We start from the raw sequence: 23,140 nt of genomic DNA, 5'->3' as shown, positions 1-23,140 counted from the left end.
AATTAGATCTCTCTTACTTCAAGGGGCCATAGTTCAGAAGCAGAGCACATGCTTTGCATGCAGAAGTTCCCCGGTTCAATCCCCAGCATCTCCAAGTAGAGCTAGGAAAGAATCCTGCCTGAAACACTGGTGAGCCGCTGCCAGTTAGTGTTGGCAACATAGGGCTGACTCAGTATAAGGCAGCTTCCTATGTTCTCTTTGGAGCCAGGAGATGGCTTCTCTGAAGGAGCTAGCAAAAGAGACGCTGGCTGGAGGCAGGAAAAAAAATATCCTGGAGGCGGCTGAGATCAAACTAAACCCAGCAAGCATAAAACAAATACACAGCCCTGTGTCAGACCGGATGATAAGGCAATGCAAACAGACTCTTTCCTCAGTGGGATTTTGGCAGCTATGCAAACAAGGTTACGCCAATTAATCCCCAGGAGCTGCTGATGAGAAATTTGCAATCTCTCCTCAATAAAGGCAATATTGCAGAATTATTGCTTTAGTTTCTTGTAGTTCTGGCATGTATCTAGGGACACCATTTAAAAATGGGGGAAACAGCAGTGTCTTTCATGACAGAAGTGCTGTGAAGTAGAGAATATGTGAGGGTCTTGCTGGGATAGCCAAAGAAGTTCTTCTGCACAGTCCAAGCTACTAAGTTACCCTGAATGGGTTGAGCCTCAGGTAGTTTTTCAAGTATTTCCATAACAGTCAGAACCCTTCTGTAGCCTTTGGTCAAAACTCTGTTGTAATACACATTCCTGAAAGCGCAACGGTAAATCAACTGTTATTACCATGTATGCTAATAGCAATCTGAACTCTTGGCATGCCAGTCCATATATAGCCAAAATGGTACCATCCATGCATAAGAGGGAAATATCAGTGGACTTGGGGAACCCCAAGTTTTGCAGAAGTACAAAAAAATCGTTAGGAAAAAATCCCTTGGAGTAAATCTCTCAAATACAATTAAATGAGAACTGAGCATACTCAGTGAGCATAGAATGCTGATGGACTCAGGAGTGGATTGGGGAGGAAAACCACAGGAGCAGGTAATACAGTGCCCTGGAAGAACATATGGCTGTGGAGGACTCTACACAGGACAGGAGGACTCTACACTGCAACATTTAGTTGCAGATTTCACTTCTTTTCTATAGCATTTTCAGTTGTAAAATGGCTATACGATCCTTACTGCATTCATCCCCACAGTAGGAATGTGAGGCAGGCTATTTAGAGAGCAATCTTGTGGCCCATGGACTTCATCTGGGGGGCCATAGGATAGGTAGGATTCCTGGCTCTGAGGCTAGAGACAGTGCTCAGACCAAGGAGTCCGAGCTCCCCTTCCCCTCACAGCCAGTGCGGAGAGAACTGCACTGGCTACCTCTCCATGGTCTCAAAAGTGACTTCAGAAGGAAGGTAAAGGAGGTGTTCCCATGGGCGGAGAGGGGAGGGAACTGGGGAGGCCATCTTACAAGGAATCCTCGTAACTTTCCTTCTGTCCTGAAAAAGCCTGTCTACCTGAAATGCAGAGCAGGAGAAGCACAGAGGTGAAGATCGCCTCCGTGCTCCTCCCATTCTGCATAGGATGTCTGTCAGCCTCCAAATTGGGAGGCTGATGGGCATCCTGATAGGATTGCACCCTTAATATTCCTATGATACAGATTGCAACTGAGTCTGAAGGAAATCTTTCCATGACCTTTGAGTTCATGGCCAAAACTGTCATTTGACTGCAGGTCTCTCAGGCTCAAGTTCAGCACTTGGGGTTTTCTCCGTGAAAATGCTATATACACTCTTCTTTTTCCTTGGCAATAATTTAGCTGTTTAGAGAGTGCAGGTATAATAAAGGCTTTTCCATCAAATCTGCCAATAGATGTGGGAAGCCTAATAAACGTGAAACCAGACCATGGTGCAATGCAGAATGAGAATGTAAATAAAAACTGCAACAGTTAGTAATGCACACTAGATTTATAATTTTACGACACTGAAAGGGTTAAAATATCCTCTCTATAATCTGCGGTCCTGAAGAAATTCTTCCGCACGCCTGCTATTAACAGTTAAAAAACAAAACAATGATTATTTGTTGCACTTATATCTCCGCTTTCCTCCAAGGAGCCCAAGGTGGTATACATGATCCCCCTCCTCTCCATCCTGTCCTCACAACAACCCTGTGAAGTAGGTTAGGCTAAGAGCCAGTGACTGGCCCAAAGTCACCCAGTGAGCTTCATGGCCAAGTCAAGACTAGAGTCCGGGTCTCCTGAGTCCCAGTCCAACACTCTAACCACTACACCATACTGGCAATGTGTTTAGCATCACATCTACTTTGGCTCCCAGAGATATCAAGAAAGTTTTGTTGAATTTACTGTGCTACTGTCTACACTTAGTGCAGACTGTTTTAAATACCTCTCAGTGAGAGCGATGAGTGTGCCCTTGCTAACCAGAAGTAAGAATGTTTCTGTTGTCTGACTGCCAGAGTGAGAACATGGAACACATGCAGCCTTTCACTTTCTCTCTTCCAGTACCCGATGGTTGCTGACCTGTTTTGTGATGAAAAAGATCCCGCACCGGCTGCTCCGGCTGGAAAGGGAGCTTCCTCGAAAATCAATATCCGCTCTGCCCGTCCAACTGTGAAAGCGTCCAATAAAGAACATAAGAAAACAGTGGGACATCAGGTAGAAAGCAATTTCTTCCAACCGAACTTCCATGCTTGTATCACAACATGATACAACATGCTTATGCACTCCCACGCAAAATATAACGTTAATTCAATGGATAAGTGTCATGTCTCTGGAGGAAATAACATTCAAAAGTACTGTATTTAAAATAAAATAAAATTCTGGTGCCAAAGTAAATGACTGATTATAGGCATTTCTCCTACTTAGTTTTGGGGTGTGAGGGTATTGAAATCTTGGGGACTGCTACATCAGGAGAGAGGGGAAAAAATTGGATGTAAAATCACCTCAATGCTCATCCTAAGGGAGAAATTCTGTCATGGCTGGCGCCAGGTGTGATAGGGCCCTGCACAAGATGCCTCCCTGGTAGGTCCCCTAATGTCACCCTGGTGCGTTCCCCCCCCCCAAGCTTACCTGTGGACAGGTAGTGGCAGCAGAGAATGCATGGCAGTGGCTGGAGGACCCACTGTGACTGATTATGGTCTCCCATTTACTTACTTATTTAAATCATACCTATGGCCAGGTACTGTAAAGAGAAGTGCTGGGGCAAGCAGTCCATCTTCATTATCCCCAATGGTTCTGGGCCTCCAAGTTTGCAAAACTACAAAAAAAATATTTGAGGGATGGACCTCAAAAACAGCCCAATGAGGTCTCAGTGTGTTCAGTGGCTACTTTATGGGGCGGGGGGGGGGGGGGAGATAAAATGGGATGGGAGGGTGAATGGAGTGGAGTAGCTGAAATCTAGAACAGCACCTTTCCAAACCGCAACATTTTTGTTGCAAGCCTCACTTGTTTGGTCTCTGATTTCGGGGATGGATTGTCTTTTTGATTGTCTCTTCCAGTTCCGTAACTCCTTGCATTTGCTTATGGAGACATTGAATGCCACCACTCCGCATTATGTACGCTGCATCAAGCCAAATGATGAGAAACTTCCCTTCAGGTAAGTACTGCTTTCTGATGAGACAAGAGCATCAATAGGCAGTTGGAAGATCTGTGGCAAAACATACCAGGAATCATTTGCCGTTCAGCTGGCACTGTTGTGTGGTGACTACTTCTCCGTGTTCTCCTAAAAATAGCCATAACCATGTATGGGCTGATCTCGTCAGATCCTAAGCAACCCCCTATGATGAACTATTGGTAAATGAGGGAAAAGCAGTGGAGTTATGTGACCTACTAGCTTTTGATGAACTCTCTGAGTTTGAGGCTTCATGTGGACTGCAGATTAGTGGTATTGGCTAGCACCCAACAGGTCCACTAGTTGGCCTGCCGTATGAAGTGCTGAGATCGAGCTAAACAAACCAGCTTCCCCAGGCATCTGATGTCTGTTCACATATTTGTGTTTTCCACTTGTGCACTCAATCGATTGTTTTCCCAACGCTTGAAGACTCCAGGCTGAGGCCATGAGCCACTTCCATTGCAACATCAAAGCAACATGATATTTATACTAACCATACAAAGGTTTTGCCTTGATGCTGGAAGCGGATAGAGAGGCGCAAATTCCGAGAGGAGTCTGACGACAGCTTGGTGAGGATCCAAGGGCCGTTTTACCCAGTCAGTTGAGTTGAACTTCATTGCTTCTCTTGGTAGTACGGCCTTAAACCTCTGCGCATAAAAGCTGCCCCGAGACAACCATTTCACACAACCTCCTATCACTTGGTAGTTGCAATGATCATTTCAAAAAACATGGCTCACCCTGTGAGCTTCTTGGAGTTGGGTGTTGAACCCCAAGTCTGCCTGTTCCTAGTCCATCCGGCATTTTATCCACTACACCACATTGGCATAGTTTAAGGAGGGGCTATAGGTCAGTGGCAGAGCATTTCTTTTGAATCTGGGACCTTCTCAATGCAATCCTTGCTATGTGAACATATGGAATTTCCCTATCCCAAGACACACCATTGATCCATCTGGCCCAGTACCATCTACTCCGACTGTCAGCTGCTCTCAGGTGGAGGTCATTTCCAGGCCTGCTAGCAGATAGTCCTTTTAACTGGAGATACCAGGGACTGATCCCGAGATCTTCTACATGCAGACGTGCCTGCCAGTGAAGTGCAGTAGCTGGCATCTCCAATTTTTTTTAAAGGATTTGGAATAGCAGTGTAGACAACGCTGGGTTAGATGGAGCAGTCGTATGACGCAGTATAAGGCAGCTACATGCGATCGTATTTTTGACAGTGTTGTATGTGGTTATTTCAGTCAGGGGTGCCTTCCACTGTTCCACTTGCGGCATACGTGTGTCTCACTAGCTCTGTTCAGGTGTTCCCCCCCACCTCACCCTGCCCCCATGCAACTACTGTTGTGAGAGGGGTGTCAGGATTGGGCCCAGCATCTCTGCAGAAGCCTCTCGAGGGGCTGTGGGAATGGACTCAGAATCAGATGAGGAAGAGTGCAGAGTGGTGGGGGAGGGACCAGAACTTCAGGGAGGCAGAGATAGAGAAGAGTCCAAGTGCAGGCTAATGAGATGGATCAAAACCCAGCCATAACCTCTCCCTCTGTGGGAACACAGCAACTCACAGGGGGAGATGAGGTGAGCATGAGATGCAAGGATCAGATGTCAGATCAAAAGGGAGGAGCAGCTGTGGGAAGTAAGGCGTCCTACAAGGTTGGGTCATCACAAGAGGTCTCTAGGGGAAGAACCTCCCTGAGGGCAGGACTGGAAAAGCCTCTCAGGTTCTGTACTGCAGACTGGGCCCAGATTTGCAGCAAATTCTCTCCTAACAGTAGTGCATCCCTCAAAGGGATCATCAGGTGTTCTATTTAGTATTGTGTCAGCTTAATCAGGGATGTTAGTGCTAGGTTGCCTAGAATGATAAAGTCTGTATCCTGAACTGCTGCTGGACTGATTGATTCGCATAATAAAGGGTATTTACTTGGAGATCAACTTCTTTGTTGGAGTACAAACATGCCAGAAGGGCTAAGGACTTGACTGAGGCAGAGGATGAGCTTCTTGCCCTCCTTTCTCCATGACTCAGTCGCCATCCATTGAGCTCCCCGTGTGTGTGTGTGTGTGTGTGTGTGTGTGTTTGTGTGGGGGGGGGGGCTGACTTATGCAGCAGGAAGCCTTTTCTACTTGAGTAGACTCCCTGCATGATTTAGAAGAACCCTGGAAAATCAAGGTTCTAAATTATGTGGTAAGCCTACTTAAGCAGAAATGGTCAGAAGTTCAGCCCCTAACAGAGGGGGGCAATGGAGCTATCCAGAGTGCTGAACCCATTTGAGGGATAGAGTTCAGCACCTTGGCTAGCTCCTTTAGAGTTCCATCTGGTTCTGGCTAAAACCCAGAATAGATGCATAGCCCCACCAAAATCAGAGACACCAGCCTCCACTGGGGGGGCCTGCAGGAACAGTGACAGGGCCAACAACCTCGTTCCCACTCTCACCCTCGCACTGTGGTAATCTCATGCAGGGGACAGCACCTGAATAATGCTGCTGTGGCAGGCAGCAACGTTCCCTTCTAGTAACGCACAATGAGATAATTAAAAATGCATCCTTCTAGGGCTGGCATTCTTTTGCCGGTTGGCTGCCCCCTTAGCAGTGCAGTATATTGCAACGCAGCATGCCACCACCTGTTATCAAGAGCATAATGAGGAAAGAGTTTATGTTAAGTTTTCAAGCTTCTTATCGTTTCAGTGACAATTTATGGAAGCAAAACCAAATCTTTATCAGAAACCAATAAAACAACCATTGTGTGGAATATAATATAAAGAAGCAGGACTATTATATATGCTGTGAAAGAGACATTCAATGGAAACATTACAGAAATGAGAGCATTATTCATATCAGCTGATGCAGCAACAGAATTTTAATGGCTATGTGGATCATCTCACTCACTGACATTTAATAACACATTAATCTGTATTGTTGTTGTTGTTCAGTCGTTAAGTCGTGTCCGACTCTTCGTGACCCCATGGACCATAGCACGCCAGGCCTTCCTGTCATCCGCTCTCTCCCGGAGTGTGCACAAGTCCATATTCATTGCATCAGTGATGCTATCTAGCCATCTCATCCTCTGCCGTCCCCTTCTCCTTTTGCCTTCAATCTTTCCCAGCATCAGGGTCTTTTCCAGGGAGTTTTCTCTTCGCATTAGGTGGCCAAAATATTTGAGCTTCAGCTTCAGTATCTGTCCTTCCAATGAGCACTCAGGGTTGATTTCCTTTAGGATTGACTGATTTGACCTCCTTGCAGTCCAGGGGACCCGTAAGAGTCTTCTCCAGCACCACAGTTCGAAGGCATCGATTCTTCGGCACTCAGCCTTCCTTATAGTCCAACTCTCACAGCCATACATTACTACTGGGAACACCATAGCTTGGATTATACGAACCTTTGTCGGCAAGGTGATGTCTCTGCTTCTTACTATGCTGTCTAGGTTTGCCATAGCTTTCCTCCCAAGGAGCAAGCGTCTTTTAATTTCATGGCTACAGTCACCGTCTGCGGTGATCTTGGAGCCCAAGAAAGTAAAATCTGTCCCTGCTTCCATTTCTTCCCCTTCTATATGCCAGGAAGTGATGGGGCCAGATGCCATGATCTTAGTTTTGTTAATGTTGAGTTTCAAACCAGCTTTTGCACTCTCCTCTTTCACCCTCAACAAGAGGCTCTTGAGATCCTCTTCGCTTTCTGCCATTAGGGTGATATTGTCTGCATATCAGAGGTTGTTGATAATTCTCCCGGCAGTCTTAATTCCGACCTATGATTCATCCAACCTGGCATTTCTCATGTTGTACTCTGCTTGTAAATTAAATAAGCAGGGTGACAATATACAGCCTTGTCGTTTTCCTTTCCTAATTTTGAACCAATCAATTGTTCCATGTCCGGTTCTTACTGTTTCTTGACCCTCATACAGGTTTCTCAGGAGACAGGTAAGGTGGTCTGGTACTTCCATCTCTTTAAAAATTTGCCACAGTTTGTTGTGATCCACACAATCAAAGGCTTTAGCATAGTCAATGAAGCAGAAATAGACATTTTTCTGGAATTCTCTTGCTTTCTCCATGATCCAGCGAATATTGGTGATTTGATCTCTAGTTCCTCTGCCTCTTCGAAACCCTGCTTGTACTTCCGGTAGTTCTCGGTTCACATACTGCTGAAGCCTAGCTTGTAGGATTTTGAGCATCACCTTGCTGGTATGTGAAATGAGTGCAATTGTACGGTAGTTTGAACACTCTTTGGCATTGCCCTTCTTTGGACTTGGAATGTAAACTGGCCTTTTCCAGTCTTGTGGCCACTGTTGAGTGTTCCAAATTTGTTGGCATATTGAGTGCAGCACTTTAACAGCATCATCTTTTAGGATTTTAAATAGCTCAGCTGGAATAATGTCATCTCTGCTAGCTTTGTTTTTAGTAATGCTTCCTAAGGCCCACTTGATCTCACTCTCGAGGATGTCCGGCTCAAGTTCAGTGACCGCACTATCATGGCTATCAGGGACATTAAGATCTTTCCTGTATAGTTCTTCTGTGTATTCTTTCCACCTCTTCTTAATCTCATCTTCTTCTGTTAGGTTCCTGCCTTCTTCGTCCTTTATCGTGCCCGTCTTTGCACAAAACGTTCCCTTGAGATCTCTGATTTTCTTGAAGAGATCTCTAGTCTTTCCCATTCTATTGTTTTCCTCCATTTCTTTGCATTGTTCATTTAAGAAGGCCTTCTTGTCTCTCCTTGCTATTCTCTGGAACTCTGCATTCAGTTGGATATATCTTCTCCTTTCTCCCTTGCTTTTCGCTTTCCTTCTTTCCTCAGCTACTTGTAAAGCCTCATCAGACAGCCACTTGGCTTTCTTGCATTTCTTTTTCTTTGGGATAGATTGAGTTGCTGCCTCCTGAACAATGTTACGGACCTCCGTCCATAGTTCGTCAGGCACTCTGTCTATCAGGTCTAATCCCTGAAATCTATTCCTTACCTCCACTGTATATTCATCAGGGATATGATTTAGGTCATACCTGAATGGTTTAGTGGTTTTCCCTACGTTCTTCAATTTAAGCCGAAATTTTGCAATAAGAAGCAGCTCATGATCTGAGCCACAGTCAGCTCCAGGTCTTGTTGTTACTGACTGTACAGAGCTTCTCCATCTTTGGCTGCAAAGGACATAATCACTCTGATTTCGATATTGACCATCTGGTGATGTCCATGTGTAGAGTCGCCTCTTGTGCTGTTGGAAAAGAGTGTTTGTTATGATCAGCGTGTTCTCTTGGCAAAACTCTATTGGCCTTTGTCCTGCTTCATTTTGTACACCAAGGCCATGCTTGCCTGTTATCCCGGTGATTTCTTGACTTCCAACTTTAGCATTTCAATCCCCTATGATGTAGAGGATGTCTTTTTTTGGTGTTAGTTCTAGAAGGTGTTGTAGGTCTTCATAGACCTCAGCTTCTTCGGCATCAGTGGTTGGGGCACAGACTTGAATTACTGTGCTGTTGAATGGTTTGCCTTGGATTCGTACTGAGATCATTCTATTGTTTTTGAGATTGTAGCCCAGTACTGCTTTTCCCACCCTTTTGTTGACTATGAGTGCTACTCCATTTCTTCTAAGGGATTCTTGCCCACAGTAGTAGATATAATGGTCACCTGAATTAAATTTGCCTATGCCTGTCCATTTTAGTTTGCTGATTCCGAAGATGTCTATGTTCAATCTTGCCATCTCATGTTTGACCACCTCCAGCTTAGCTTGATTCATTGATCTGACATTCCAGGTTCCTAAACAATATTGTTCTTTACAGCATCGGACTTTCTTTTCACCACCAGACACATCCACAGCTGAGTGTCCTTTCGGCTTTGGCCCAGCTGCTTCACTCTTTCTGGCACTACTTGGAAATTCCCTCTGCACTTCCCCAGTAGTATATTGGACACCTTCCGACCTGAGGGGCTCATCTTCCGATGTCATCTCTTTTAGCCTTGTGATACGTTCCATGGGGTTTTCTTGGCAAGAATACTGGAGTGGGTTGCCATTTCCTTCTCCAGTGGACCACATTTTGTCAGAACTCTCTGCCATGATCTGTCCGTCTTGGGTGGCGCTGCATGGCATAGCTTATGGCTTCACTGAGTTACGCAAGCCCCTTCGCCACAACAAAGCAGTGATCCATGAAGTGATTACATGAAGCGATCCAAATCTGTATTATATGTATATATTTAATGAACCTCCCATTGGTACATCCTTGGGACTAATTTTGTGTTCCTTTACAATCAGTAGCTGCTGTAATGGAATGAATGTTCCATTAAAGTACTAAACAGCATTTTACATGGAACATTCATTCCATTACAGTGATCTAAAATCACTGAAACAAAATATATACTCAATTATAATCCTGTAGCTACGAGCACTCATTCTATATTTAGTCCCTTGATTAATTCAGATCCAGATTAGGGAAAATAGGGTATGTGGTCAAGTAGCGTCCTGGAATTTATCATCACAAAAGGTTGCAAATAATAGCCACCTTTGTATACATTTATTCTACGTTTTCCTACTTTCCAACGTCTGCAGGTTATACATTAATTTGGACAACATTTCAATGTCCCAAATCCTGTAAAACCAATGTGACAGAGGCAGAATAGTTTGTTTCTACTAATAAGTTGCAACAGATATTTTAACCACTGTCAATAAGTTTTTAAAATAATTGTATATTAGTTTTTAGTTTCATATCACAAAAGAACTAAAAGTTTTTAGTTTCATATCAAGAAATCAACAATGTCCGCTAGTCCATGTCTTTGTACTGATGGAATATGAATACACGTTCTCAAATCCTGGACATTGTTGCATGAATTTCCATTGCTTTTTCTTACAGTCCTTTTTCCCTACCAACTCTCACCCCCGTCCAATAACACCCACCACCTGAGTTATCCCACCTCAGGATCAACTCAGGAAAACCAACCAACAAACAAAAAAACCCAGACAGACAAAATAATATTCAAAGGAAAGCAAAAGGGGGAAATAACTTAATGAGTGGTTAATCAATCATTTCCACATATAACCGCTGTCAATAAGTTAAAAACCACTTCCAAATCAGCCATACAGTGTACTTTATGCTTTAAAAGAATGAATGCTGTGGTTCCTGAATTCTTTTTAGGTTCAGGACCAGGGCTTGAAAAGTGCCATTAAATGGCACTTCAGGCCATTGCTTTCATAGAATCATAGAATCATAGAATAGTAGGGTTGGAAGGGGCCTACAAGGCCATCGAGTCCAACTCCCTGCTCAATGCAGGAATCCAAGTCAGAGCATCCCTGACAAATGGCTGTCCAGCCTCGTCTTGAAGGCCTCCAGTGTGGGAGAGCCCACCACCTCCCCAGGTAATTGGTTCCATTGCCGTATTGCTCTGACACTCAGGAAGTTTTTCCTGATGTTCAGCCGGAATCTGGCTTCCTGTAACTTGAGCCCATTATTCCGTGTCCTGCACTCTGGGATGATCAAGAAGAGATCCTGGCCTTCTTCTCTGTGACAACCTTTCAAGTACTTGAAGAGTGCTATCATATCTCCCCTCAGTCTTCTCTTCTCAAGGCTAAACATGCCCAGTTCTTTCAGTCTCTCTTCATAGGGCTTTGTTTCCAGTCCCCTGATCATCTTTGTTGCCCTCCTTTGAACCCTCTCCAGCTTGTCTGCATCCTTCTTAAAGTGTGGTGCCCAGAACTGGACACAGTACTCCAGATGAGGCCTAACCAGTGCTGAGTAGAGGGGAACTAGTACTTCCCGGGATTTGGAAGCGATGCTTCTATGAATGCAGCCCAAAATAGCATTTGCCTTTTTTGCAGCCACATCACATTGTTGGCTCATATTCAGCTTGTGATCGACGACAATTCCAAGATCCTTCTCACTCGTAGTGTGGTTGAGCCACGTATCCCCCATCTTGTAACTGTGCATTTGGTTTCTTTTTCCTAGGTGCAGAACTTGGCATTTGTCCCTATTAAATGCCATTCTGTTGTTTTCTGCCCAGCACTCCAGTCTATCCAGATCACTTTGAATTTTGTTTCTGTCTTCCAAAGTATTAGCTATCCCTCCCAATTTTGTGTCATCTGCAAATTTGATCAGCATTCCCTGCACCTCCTCCTCCAAGTCATTAATACAAATGTTGAAGAGCACTGGGCCCAGGACTGAGCCCTGCGGTACCCCACTCGTTACCTCTCCCCAGCTTGAGAAGGTCCCATTGATAAGCACTCGTTGAGTCCGATTCTGTAGCCAACTGTGGATCCACATGATCGTTGTTTCATCTAGCCCACTTTGAGCTAGTTTGCTCATCAGGATATCATGGGGCACTTTGTCGAAAGCTTTGCTGAAGTTGAGGTATATGATGTCTACAGCATTCCCACGGTCTACAAGGGAGGTGACTTGATCAAAAAATGAGATCAGATTTGTCTGGCAGGACTTGTTTTTGACAAATCCATGTTGGCTTCGAGTAATCACGGCATTGTTGTCAAGGTGCTTCCAGATGGATTGCTTTATGATCTGCTCCAGAATTTTCCCAGGGATTGATGTCAGACTGACTGGTCTGTAGTTCCCAGGTTCCTCCTTTTTACCCTTTTTGAAGATAGGGACAACGTTAGCCCTCCTCCAGTCATCTGGCACTTCCCCGGTCCTCCATGATTTCTCAAAGAGAATAGACAGCGGTTCTGAGAGTTCTTCTGCCAGTTCCTTTATTACTCTAGGATGCAGTTCATCTGGCCCTGGAGATTTGAACTCATTCAAAGTAATGAGGTGTTCCTTGACCATATGCCTGTCTATCTCAAGCTGCAATCCTGCCCCTTCAGCCTGTACTTCGCCTTTGCCAGGGGGGTCATAGACCCTCTTTTGGGAGAAGACTGAGCCAAAGTAGGAATTGAGCACCTCTGCCTTTTCTTTGTCATCTGTTATCATTTTGCCATCCTTATTTAATAGCTGAACAACCATTTCTTTCCTCTGCCTTTTACTATGCACGTAGCTGAAGAAAGCCTTTTTGTTGTTTTTAGCATCCCTCGCTAACCTCACCTCATTCTCCGCTTTAGTCTTCCTGACGCCATCCCTGCAATTCTGTGCTACCTGCCTGTACTCTTCCTTTGTTACTTGGCCTTCTTTCCACTTCCTATATGTGTCCTTTTTTGTTTTCAGGTCATCCCTAAGCTTTTTGTGAAGCCACATTGGCTTCTTCTATTGTCTTCCACCTTTTCTTCTTGTTGGAATTGTTTGTGATTGTGCCTTGAGAATTTCCTTTTTTAAAAGTTCCCACCCATCTTGGACTCCTTTTCTCGCTAGCATTGTTTGCCATGGGACCTTACTGATCATTGTTCTGAGTTTATTAAAATCAGCTTTCCTAAAATCCAGGGTACGCGTTTGAGTACACTCGGCTTTTGTTTCCCTTAGAACCAAGAACTCAAGTACAACATGGTCGCTTTCCCCTAGAGTTCCTGTAACTGCTACTTTATCCACTAAGTCATCTCTGTTGGTTAGGATCAAGTCAAGGATAGCCGATCCTCTAGTTCCTTCCTCTACTTTCTGTAGGAGGAAGTTATCCGCCACACAAGTCAGGAATTTTTTTGGAGGGGCCATGTTTTGCAGAATTTGTCTCCCAACAAATATCGGGGAAATTGAAGTCCCCCATTACTACTACATCATGCTTCCTTAAAACATTGGCTATTTGCTTTTCAAAAGTTTCATCCTTGGCTTCTCCTTGATTGGGTGGCCGGTAGTAGACTCCGACCACCAGGTTCCTTTTATTCTTTGCTCCATTTATTTCAACCCAGATGCTCTCGATGGGGCTACCAAGCTCCTCCTCCTGTATTTCTGTGCAGAGATATGTATTTTTCACATACAGTGCAACAAAGATTGAAATCTATCTTTCCCTGAAGATAGATTTCAATCTAATTTATAACAAAGAGGAAGCCACAGTCAGACTAGGCTCCTCCACAGAATGAGTCTCGACAAGTCTCGTGCCCCTGCGTCTCCCACCACTCCACTTTGGATGAAGAGATTAGAGTCAGTTTCTGGACCATGACCATGCATTGCCTCCTGCTCTCAGTGTAAATAATAAGCAAGGTATTAAATCATAGAGTCGGAGGAAGAGTTGTAGGCCATTGAGTCTTATCTCCTGGCTAATGCAGGAAATCCAGAACTAGAATATCCTCAACAGTTGGCTACCCAGCCTTTGCTTGAAGACCTCCAGCCAGTGGAGGCTGGTGGTGCCAATGTCAGTGGGATGGTGAATCCGCTCCGGGTTTCAGTCAGAACCAGTCAGAACTCTAAAGGAGCTATCCAAGGTGCGGATAGCTCCTTTAGAGTTCTGACGGAAACCCAGAGTGGATTCACCACCCCATTGACATCGGAGCCACCAGTCTCCACTGCCTCCAGCAAGGGAGAGCCCACCCCCTTCCCTAAGTAATTGGTTCCATTGTCATACTGCTCTTACCATCAGTAAATTTCTCCTAATGTGCAACCAAAATCTGCTCTCCTGTAATTTAAGCCCAGTAGACTTAATCTTGCACTCTGGGTCAGCAGGGGACAAGTCTTTGCCCTCTTCTGTGTGACAACCTTTCAGGTGTTTTGAAGAGTGCTGTCATGTCCTCTCTTAGTTTTCTTGCATGTCATGATAGTTCATGAAGATCTACCACCCACCTAAGTTTTGCCATGGTTACTATCAGGAAATTTGTGGTAGTCTTTGCTTCTTGCTGAACATATTGTTGAATAATTGCTGTGTTCTGTTCCCCAAGGCGGCTGTAGTTTGATCGTGACAGCAGCGTTTCAGAGAGGTCTCTTTGTTATAGCCAACATAAAGAATTGTTTTGGGGATTTGCAGGATGAAGGGTGTTCAGCCAAAGTAAAATTACTAATGTTATTTATTATTAAAATGGCACATACACATGCACAGATCTCCTCCTTCCTGGAGTAACGCACTAAATGTCTGCTCTTATGTATTTAACTTCATAATTTAATGGATCACTTGCTGCAGGCTTGACAGCTGTGATGAATTTTATAATGCGGCAAACACCAGGAGGAGGCGTATTTCTTCTGCTATTTTCATGCATCCAGGCCCAGTCAAAATTGCTCATTGATTCTGGATCTACACATTTTAAATGCTAGGAACAATTGGTGCATCTGCGTCCATGGTTTCTTCTTTCCCTCATGTTGACTTGCATTTTGGCGGGGGCAGAGCATATTCTTTGCATGAATAAATATTGAGGTTCAACTGATATCTTCAGGTTAAAGAACTTAGGCCACTTTACTGTAGATGTTCCATAAGCATATCAGTTACAGACTAAGATTTATAATTAGTGAATTTTGTTTCTTTAGTGATTTTGATTTATTATCATGTTTGCTGTTGCTGTTGCTGTTGTTGTTCTTCTGCTTCTTCTTCTTTATTTTGTTAACCTTATTTCAAAATGAAATAAAATTTCATGATTAAAAAAATAGGGATTTCAAAGCCCCTCTGCCTGAGATCCTGGAGAATGACTGTCCATCGCTGTAGATAGTACAGCTAGATGAACCGTTGCTCTGACTGACTTAGAATAAGGCAGCTTCTTTCAGAGCCTCTTGGTGTCATGACCCAGGCTTGTGATCCCCCCTCCTCAGGAGGAGAAGCCTCTGATATAGATCTCTCAGGCCCAGAAGAGGATGTGGCCATGGAAGCACGCATTGACGTCACTCTCGCCTCAGGGCCCTCAACCCCAGAAGAGCCCCTGGGACCACCCCCTTGCTTTTGGAGGAGGCCGCAGTGCCATCCTCAGATTCCAGCTCTGAACCACATCCCACTGCAGCCAAAGGCTTCAAAAGCAAGCATAGCCTCTATGAGGGAAAAGGCCTCATGTGGTGTGGGGAGGAGCCCCTAGGAAGCCCAAGTCCTATTTAAGCCTCCATGTTGGAGCAACATACAAGCTGAGCATGTCTGGCTTCTAGCCCAGACTCACTCAGAGCTTTCCTTAGTGCTATCCGTTCCTTGATTTCTCTAACTCTTGGGCCCTCCAGTGGCACCCATGAAGTTCTCCACTCCCTGCGACCTCCTTGAAAAATGTTAGGGCACCAGGTTCTCCTTCCTGTTCCTCAGCCTGCTACTGATAAGCTGTTTGGTGGGCAGAAAGAGAAGGAAAGAGTTGCTTTGTGGCTGTGCCCAATCTGCTTCCACTCACATAGACCTTTCCCCTTTAACCTCTCACTTCCCACTCCCAGCTTCTAAATTTGCTATTTTTCTCTCCAACACCTGTCCTCCCTATTTCTCTCCCTTCCCCTTCCCAAGCCTTCTCTCCCTCTCCCTTTCTAGTCCCTAGCCTTGCTCTCTCTCCCACTCACCCCTTTATCTTGTTGTTTCTCTTCACTCCTAGCCTCCAGCCTCACTATTTCTCCCCCATCTCTTTACCTTGCTGTTTCTCCCCCTCTTAGTCCCTAGCCTTGTTCTTTCTCTACTCTCTACCCCTTTGCCTTGCTGTTTCTCCCCCTCTTAGTCCCTAGCCTTGTTCTTTCTCTACTCTCTACCCCTTTGCCTTGCTGTTTCACCCTCCTTCCCCACCTCTTGTCTTGCTATTTCTCTCCCTGTCACCTTTTTACCTCACTATTTCTCCCCCACTCCTAGTCTTTAGCCTTGTTCCAGCCCCGCTTCTTCTCGTCTCGTCTCGTCTCGTCTCGTCTCTTCTCTTCTCTTCTCTTCTCTTCTCTTCTCTTCTCTTCTCTTCTCTCTCTCTCTCTCTCTCACACACACACACACACATACACACACACAGAGAGAGAGAGAGAGAGAGAGAGAGAGAGAGCATCTTCCCAGGCTGGGGCTCTGATGGCAGAGGAGGAGGTAGAAGTGCCTGGTGGGAACAGAATCATTGAGGTAGCTTTCCTTTAGGAGCTGAGGGTATTTTCCTTTCCTTTGGGGCTGGGGAAAGGTGTGCGTGTGTGTAGGATGTGCAGAACAATCATACATAGGCCTGCTCAGAAGTAATTTCCTCTGAGTTCCATGTAAGCATACATAGGATTGCAACCTTAAATTTGTTGTGCTTCTGTGGAGTCGAATATGTGAATTGGCTTTGGAGTTCAGACCCTTCCTCTGCTTGTACTCAGTTTCTTGGGTGAATTATTTGTCTTTTGACTAGCCAGGCCCCCATGACAGCCATTATGTGACTAGCCTCATCCTCTGTGAGAGCCATTTTGTGGTGGTGCTCACAGCAGTTTCTCAAATTCCCAAATGTGCCCGCAGGTTCAAAGAGGTTGGGGACCCCTGCTCTAACTGATATCTGACCTTGTCTTTTTCTGTCCGTGCTTCTGAACTCTCTCCAATACTCAGAAAGACTCATGGCCTAAAACTATACACTTGGCTGGGAAAAGAATGCTGGACTAGCTAGACCTTGGACCAACAAGACAGTTACTGTGTTATTAGCTTTCTACTATCAACTTGCATTCTGTTACGTGTCTGTAACAGAAACAGGCTAACTGTCTTTCTGACTTGACACCGTTATGCACAGTTTGCATTATGCAGGCAAGTGTTCCTGGAAAGGCAGCTGTGATGTACCATGACAATTCATACTAATTGATAATGGAAGAATCTGTCATGTCCTCACCATCCAAACTGATCCTATCGTTAGCTCTGTCAGTTGTGCTGGAAATGCAGGTGACTGGCATGGAATGAAATCCCAGTGTGTGTGGCCTGAGTAAGCATTGGGTGTATTTGATCAGCACATCTCATCTTAAAATAAGCAGTGTGCAAGATGTCCTAAAGCTTTTCACCATGGCTATGATGTCAGAACTCTTTGCTTTCAGCTGTACTGTCCTGGCCTGTAATGGATGTTTGCAGGTATGAAAGTAACACACTGAGGAGGGTGCAGGAGGACAAAATGTCTTCAGAATGACAGCCCAACATACTTTGTCTGCAGCCACTGTATTCCCCTCTCTGCTTCACCTCTGAAGGGTGAACACATATGGTCTCTGATGAGGCAACTGAGCCAATGCTTACTGTTGTCACGCTGCAGCAATGGTTTCATTGTCACAGTGCAAGGCAACAAAATTAGGAGCGCCTGCCTAGTTGCCCTGACAGTGAGCAGACACATTCCCTCCCTATGTCAGTGCTTTACGTTCATGACTCATTGAGCCCATGCCCCCAAATCACCAAACGGTTAGGTGCTTTGGGTGTATTGCCTATCAGCCCTCCACGGTTTTGCCTCAGCCCAAATATTGTCTGTATCCTTTGATCAATCCCCCCCACCCCCACCGGCTTTTAGGTCTCAATGTGTAGAGAGGGGTGCAGGGTGGAGATTACAGGTACTGAACAGGACCTTTTCCAAGCGGAAGAATCATAGAATCGTCGGGTTGGAAGGGGCCTACAAGGCCATCGAGTCCAACCCCCTGCTCAATACGGGAATCCAAGTCAGGGCATCCCTGACAGATGGCTGTCCAGCCTCGTCTTGAATGCCTCCAGTGTGGGAGAGCCCACCACCTCCCTAGGTAATTGGTTCCACTGTCATATTGCTCTAACAGTCAGGATGTTTTTCCTGATGTTTAGCTGGAATCTGGCTTCCTGTCACTTGAGCCCATTATCATAGAATCATAGAATCATAGAATAGTAGGGTTGGAAGGGGCCTACAAGGCCATCGAGTCCAACCCCCTGCTCAATGCAGGAATCCAAGTCAGAGCATCCCTGACAAATGGCTGTCCAGCCTCGTCTTAAAGGCCTCCAGTGTGGGAGAGCCCACCACCTCCCCAGGTAATTGGTTCCATTGCCGTATTGCTCTGACACTCAGGAAGTTTTTCCTGATGTTCAGCCGGAATCTGGCTTCCTGTAACTTGAGCCCATTATTCCGTGTCCTGCACTCTGGGATGATCAAGAAGAGATCCTGGCCTTCTTCTCTGTGACAACCTTTCAAGTACTTGAAGAGTGCTATCATATCTCCCCTCAGTCTTCTCTTCTCAAGGCTAAACATGCCCAGTTCTTTCAGTCTCTCTTCATAGGGCTTTGTTTTCAGTCCCCTGATCATCTTTGTTGCCCTCCTTTGAACCCTCTCCAGCTTGTCTGCATCCTTCTTAAAGTGTGGTGCCCAGAACTGGACACAGTACTCCAGATGAGGCCTAACCAGTGCTGAGTAGAGGGGAACTAGTACTTCCCGGGATTTGGAAGCGATGCTTCTATGAATGCAGCCCAAAATAGCATTTGCCTTTTTTGCAGCCACATCACATTGTTGGCTCATATTCAGCTTGTGATCGACGACAATTCCAAGATCCTTCTCGCTCGTAGTGTGGTTGAGCCACGTATCCCCCATCTTGTAACTGTGCATTTGGTTTCTTTTTCCTAGGTGCAGAACTTGGCATTTGTCCCTATTAAATGCCATTCTGTTGTTTTCTGCCCAGCACTCCAGTCTATCCAGATCACTTTGAATTTTGTTTCTGTCTTCCAAAGTATTAGCTATCCCTCCCAATTTTGTGTCATCTGCAAATTTGATCAGCATTCCCTGCACCTCCTCCTCCAAGTCATTAATAAAAATGTTGAAGAGCACTGGGCCCAGGACTGAGCCCTGCGGTACCCCGCTCGTTACCTCTCCCCAGCTTGAGAAGGTCCCATTGATAAGCACTCTTTGAGTCCGATTCTGTAGCCAACTGTGGATCCACATGATCGTTGTTTCATCTAGCCCACTTCGAGCAAGTTTGCTCATCAGGATATCATGGGGCACTTTGTCGAAAGCTTTGCTGAAGTCGAGGTATATGATGTCTACAGCATTCCCACGGTCTACAAGGGAGGTGACTTGATCAAAAAATGAGATCAGATTTGTCTGGCAGGACTTGTTTTTGACAAATCCATGTTGGCTTCGAGTAATCACGGCATTGTTGTCAAGGTGCTTCCAGATGGATTGCTTTATGATCTGCTCCAGAATTTTCCCAGGGATTGATGTCAGACTGACTGGTCTGTAGTTCCCAGGTTCCTCCTTTTTACCCTTTTTGAAGATAGGGACAACGTTAGCCCTCCTCCAGTCATCTGGCACTTCCCCGGTCCTCCATGATTTCTCAAAGAGAATAGACAGCGGTTCTGAGAGTTCTTCTGCCAGTTCCTTTATTACTCTAGGATGCAGTTCATCTGGCCCTGGAGATTTGAACTCATTCAAAGTAATGAGGTGTTCCTTGACCATATGCCTGTCGATCTCAAGCTGCAATCCTGCCCCTTCAGCCTGTACTTCGCCTTTGCCAGGGGGGTCATAGACCCTCTTTTGGGAGAAGACTGAGCCAAAGTAGGAATTGAGCACCTCTGCCTTTTCTTTGTCATCTGTTAAATTATTCAGTGTCCTGCACTGTGGGATGATGGAGAATTGATCCTGGCCTTCCTCTCTGTGACAACCTTTCAAGTACTTGAAGAGCGCTATCCTATCTCCCCTCAGTCCTCTCTTCTCAAGGCTAAACATGCCCAGTTCTTTCAGTCTCTTCTCATAGGGCTGTGGTGCCACAGCAAGGGAATTGGTCACCAAACCCAATGTTGCTAATTCGGTTCTGGCAGATAGTGAATTTGCCATGATTAGCGAGCTGCCACAGAGTGAAGTGGAGGAATCTGCCATCCACACAGCAACTTCTTGTCCATACACTTTAAGCAGGAAACATCTACACCCCATCTCTGTGAAAACTCATTATGCTGTATGTCTGCCTTCCCCATCCTGATGCCCGCCAGATGTCATGGACTGCAACTCCCATCAGCCCTGACCATGTACCCCGTGGTATAGGGCTGATGGGAACTGTAGTCCAAAACATCTGGAGGGTATCAGGTTTGAGAAGGCTGCTGTACATGATTTAAGAATGCTTTAGCCAGATATTTCTGTGAAACCACAGAAGCAGTACCTCCCAACCCAGGAGCTGTGTTTTACAAGATCTTCATAGTGCTACTTTTCATGCAGTCCTCATAATGCTTGACCTGTTTTGTTTCTTTTGACTGCAATTTAAATTGTATCGAACATCAAACTTTCCTTAGGGGAATTTGAAGCCTTCTCTGGTAATGCAAATTGCTGTGGCAATTCCAAAAGGAAACCACCAGTAAAGCACTAATACAAATTGACCCTATGGCGGTTAGCATTGTGAACAATTATGCTGTGTACTTTTAGAAAATGGCTGTTAGGATGTTTAGATGAATTGTACTGCCATGTTCATATATGCCATAAATTGTGCCTTTGCAGCTTTGATCCAAAGAGAGCAGTGCAACAGCTGAGAGCCTGTGGTGTGTTGGAGACCATCCGTATCAGTGCAGCAGGCTACCCGTCCAGGTACCGTACCTCAAAAATTCTCTGGTGGTGGTGTTTTTCAATGTATATATTTTATTCTATTTTATTGAAGCTAACAAGCACAAAAGCAAACATACAGCTGCTAGGGCACATAGAGAACATCAGTCCTCTAATCATATTTGTACCATAATGTTGGTAGAGGGACAAGGACCAAAACCACACACTGTAGGAAATTAAGGAAATGTTTAGTAGTGCACAGCAGAAGTAACTTCAAAATAGCCATACAGAGCGTTCACTTTCATCCATGGATTTCAAGCTATTCTGGAGAGCCCTGGAATTCCTTAGCTACATATCAGGTGCTTCTCAGTGAGAAGATCAATAATGGCAGACAAGCTTCCCTTCAAGCAGCCTTCCCCAACCTGGTCCCCCCCCCGATGCTTTGGACTACAACTCCCAGCATTCACAGCCATTGTCCATTCTGGCTGGTACTGATGGGAACTGAAGTCCGAAATGTCTGGGTACCAGTTTGGGGAAGCCTGCCATAAAGGCTGCTTCCTCTGCTAGGAAAACCACTGGAGTTGGATGTGTACTAGGGCATGATCTCAGGACTAAATTTGCACCCTGGAATGGGTGGGCAGAAAGTAGATCTCCACATGTTTTTGACATCAACATAAGAAGAGCCATGCCGGATCAGACCAAGGGTACTTCCAGTCCAGCATTCTGTTCACACAGTGGCCAACCAGCTGTTGACCAGAAACCTACAAGCAGGGCATGAGCACAACAGCACCCTTCCACCCATGTTCCCCAGCAGCTGGTGTACATAGTCTCACTGCCTCTGATACTGGAGGTAGCACATAGCCATCAAGACTAGTAGTCATTGGTAGCCTTTTCCTCCAGGAATTTGTCCAACCCCCTTTTAAAGCCATCCAAATTGGTGGCCATTGCTACATCCTGTGATAGCAATTTCCATAGTTTAATTATGCGCTGTGTGAAGAAGTACTTCCTTTTATCTGTCCTGAATCTCCCACCAATCAGCTTCATGGGATGACCCCGGGGGCTTCTGGGAATTGAAATCCAAAACATCTGGAGACCTACCTTCTGCCCATCCCTGCCCTACAGTACGCCCTACAGTACGCTTTTGCAGTCATGTCCTGCTTGGGGGTTTCCCATGGGCAGCTAGTTGGCTGCTGTGTGAACGGAATGCTGTCTAGATGGACCCTTAGTCTGATCCGGCATGGCTCTTCTCATGTTCTTATGTCCAGTGTCAGCAGGGGGGACAGAGAGCTTGGGCCTTGGCAGGTGTCTGACAATGCCAGCCCCTGGCAGTGGCCCAAAACAGAGGTACTCTTGCCAGCAGCACCTTTCAAAAGTAATATGCAAATGTCTCCTTATGGAGCCAGTCTGGCAACACATGAAATGTTGCTAGCAAGGGTGACATTTGAGAAACAATGAGAGGAGGGGAGATCGGCCGATCCATATGCATCTCCCAGGAGCCGTACAGACCACTCTACAGTAGTCCCTTTCTGTTGCTAATGCGTATTAACATTCAGGGGCAGAACGTAAAGGAAAGCAACAAGGAGATCAGTAAGGACACTTGTCATTAGAGGAGCCTTACATTTATAATCCCCTTGCTGCAGATGATAAAGCTGGTTGTTACGCTGACAGCAAAACACAAAACTGCTCAGCAATAAAGCCAGATACATTTCCCCAAAGATTAGTGGCCCTTGTCATCTGTATCCTGAGATATACTTGGGATGTGCAAATTTTGCCATGCTCTAAAATGCTTCTTTTGTAATTTGAAAACCAAAATAGTATGATACACATTCCAAACCCAAACTCTCCATCTTTGCTTGGTCTGGAGGCCAGTGCTGCAAAATACGTTAAAACACAAGAGAGTTTTGGACAAGTGGTATAAAGAAGTTGACACAGAACATATTGTGGGGCAGAGAGCCAAATCTGTTTATTGGTCAATCCTTAATTCAGATACTATCAGACTTATACCTGAAATGTTAAGAAAGAATGGGTTGTTAAAAGAGGACACCTCTATATTGTAGTAGTACTCATGGGACTTCCCCTTGAAACTGATCTTTTTCCTCCAAGGGTAATTGTAGATGTGGCTGCTAAGGAAGAAGGTTGTTGGAAAGAACCAGTGCTTTGCAAGATAATGGTTAAAAAGTGGGCTTGACTTAAATCAGTGAACTGGGTTATTTAATCCATGATGAGCTGCAGCACCCATGGGCGCCAGGTTGCATATCCAACCGCTGCTCGGTGGTCGTCGTGTCACCCCAAACCTGCGAGCATGCATTATGTGAGGGTTAAACAACCCACGCTTATAACCCTAAAACGGACCATGGCTTATGCAAGGGTTAAACAATCCATGCTTGCCAGG

At 45.3% G+C, this 23,140-nt stretch overlaps 1 protein-coding gene across 1 annotated transcript in view; it reads left to right on the top strand.

The window, feature by feature from the left end:
* The window catches only part of MYO5B (myosin VB), a 386,556-nt gene that overhangs the window by 242,091 nt on the left and 121,325 nt on the right, over nt 1-23,140 (top strand). Inside the window, exons 15-17 of the mRNA XM_084832892.1 lie at nt 2,496-2,648; nt 3,491-3,588; nt 20,707-20,793. Coding sequence (XP_084689018.1) covers nt 2,496-2,648; nt 3,491-3,588; nt 20,707-20,793 — 338 coding nt within the window. The remainder of the gene's footprint in view (nt 1-2,495; nt 2,649-3,490; nt 3,589-20,706; nt 20,794-23,140) is intronic.

Source organism: Heloderma suspectum, chromosome 2 (genome assembly GCF_057233095.1).
Source record: "Heloderma suspectum isolate Gila_16-S chromosome 2, 16-S_ref, whole genome shotgun sequence".
In the NCBI taxonomy this organism is placed as follows: Eukaryota; Metazoa; Chordata; class Lepidosauria; order Squamata; family Helodermatidae; genus Heloderma; species Heloderma suspectum.
This window is presented reverse-complemented; position numbering and strand designations above follow the sequence as displayed.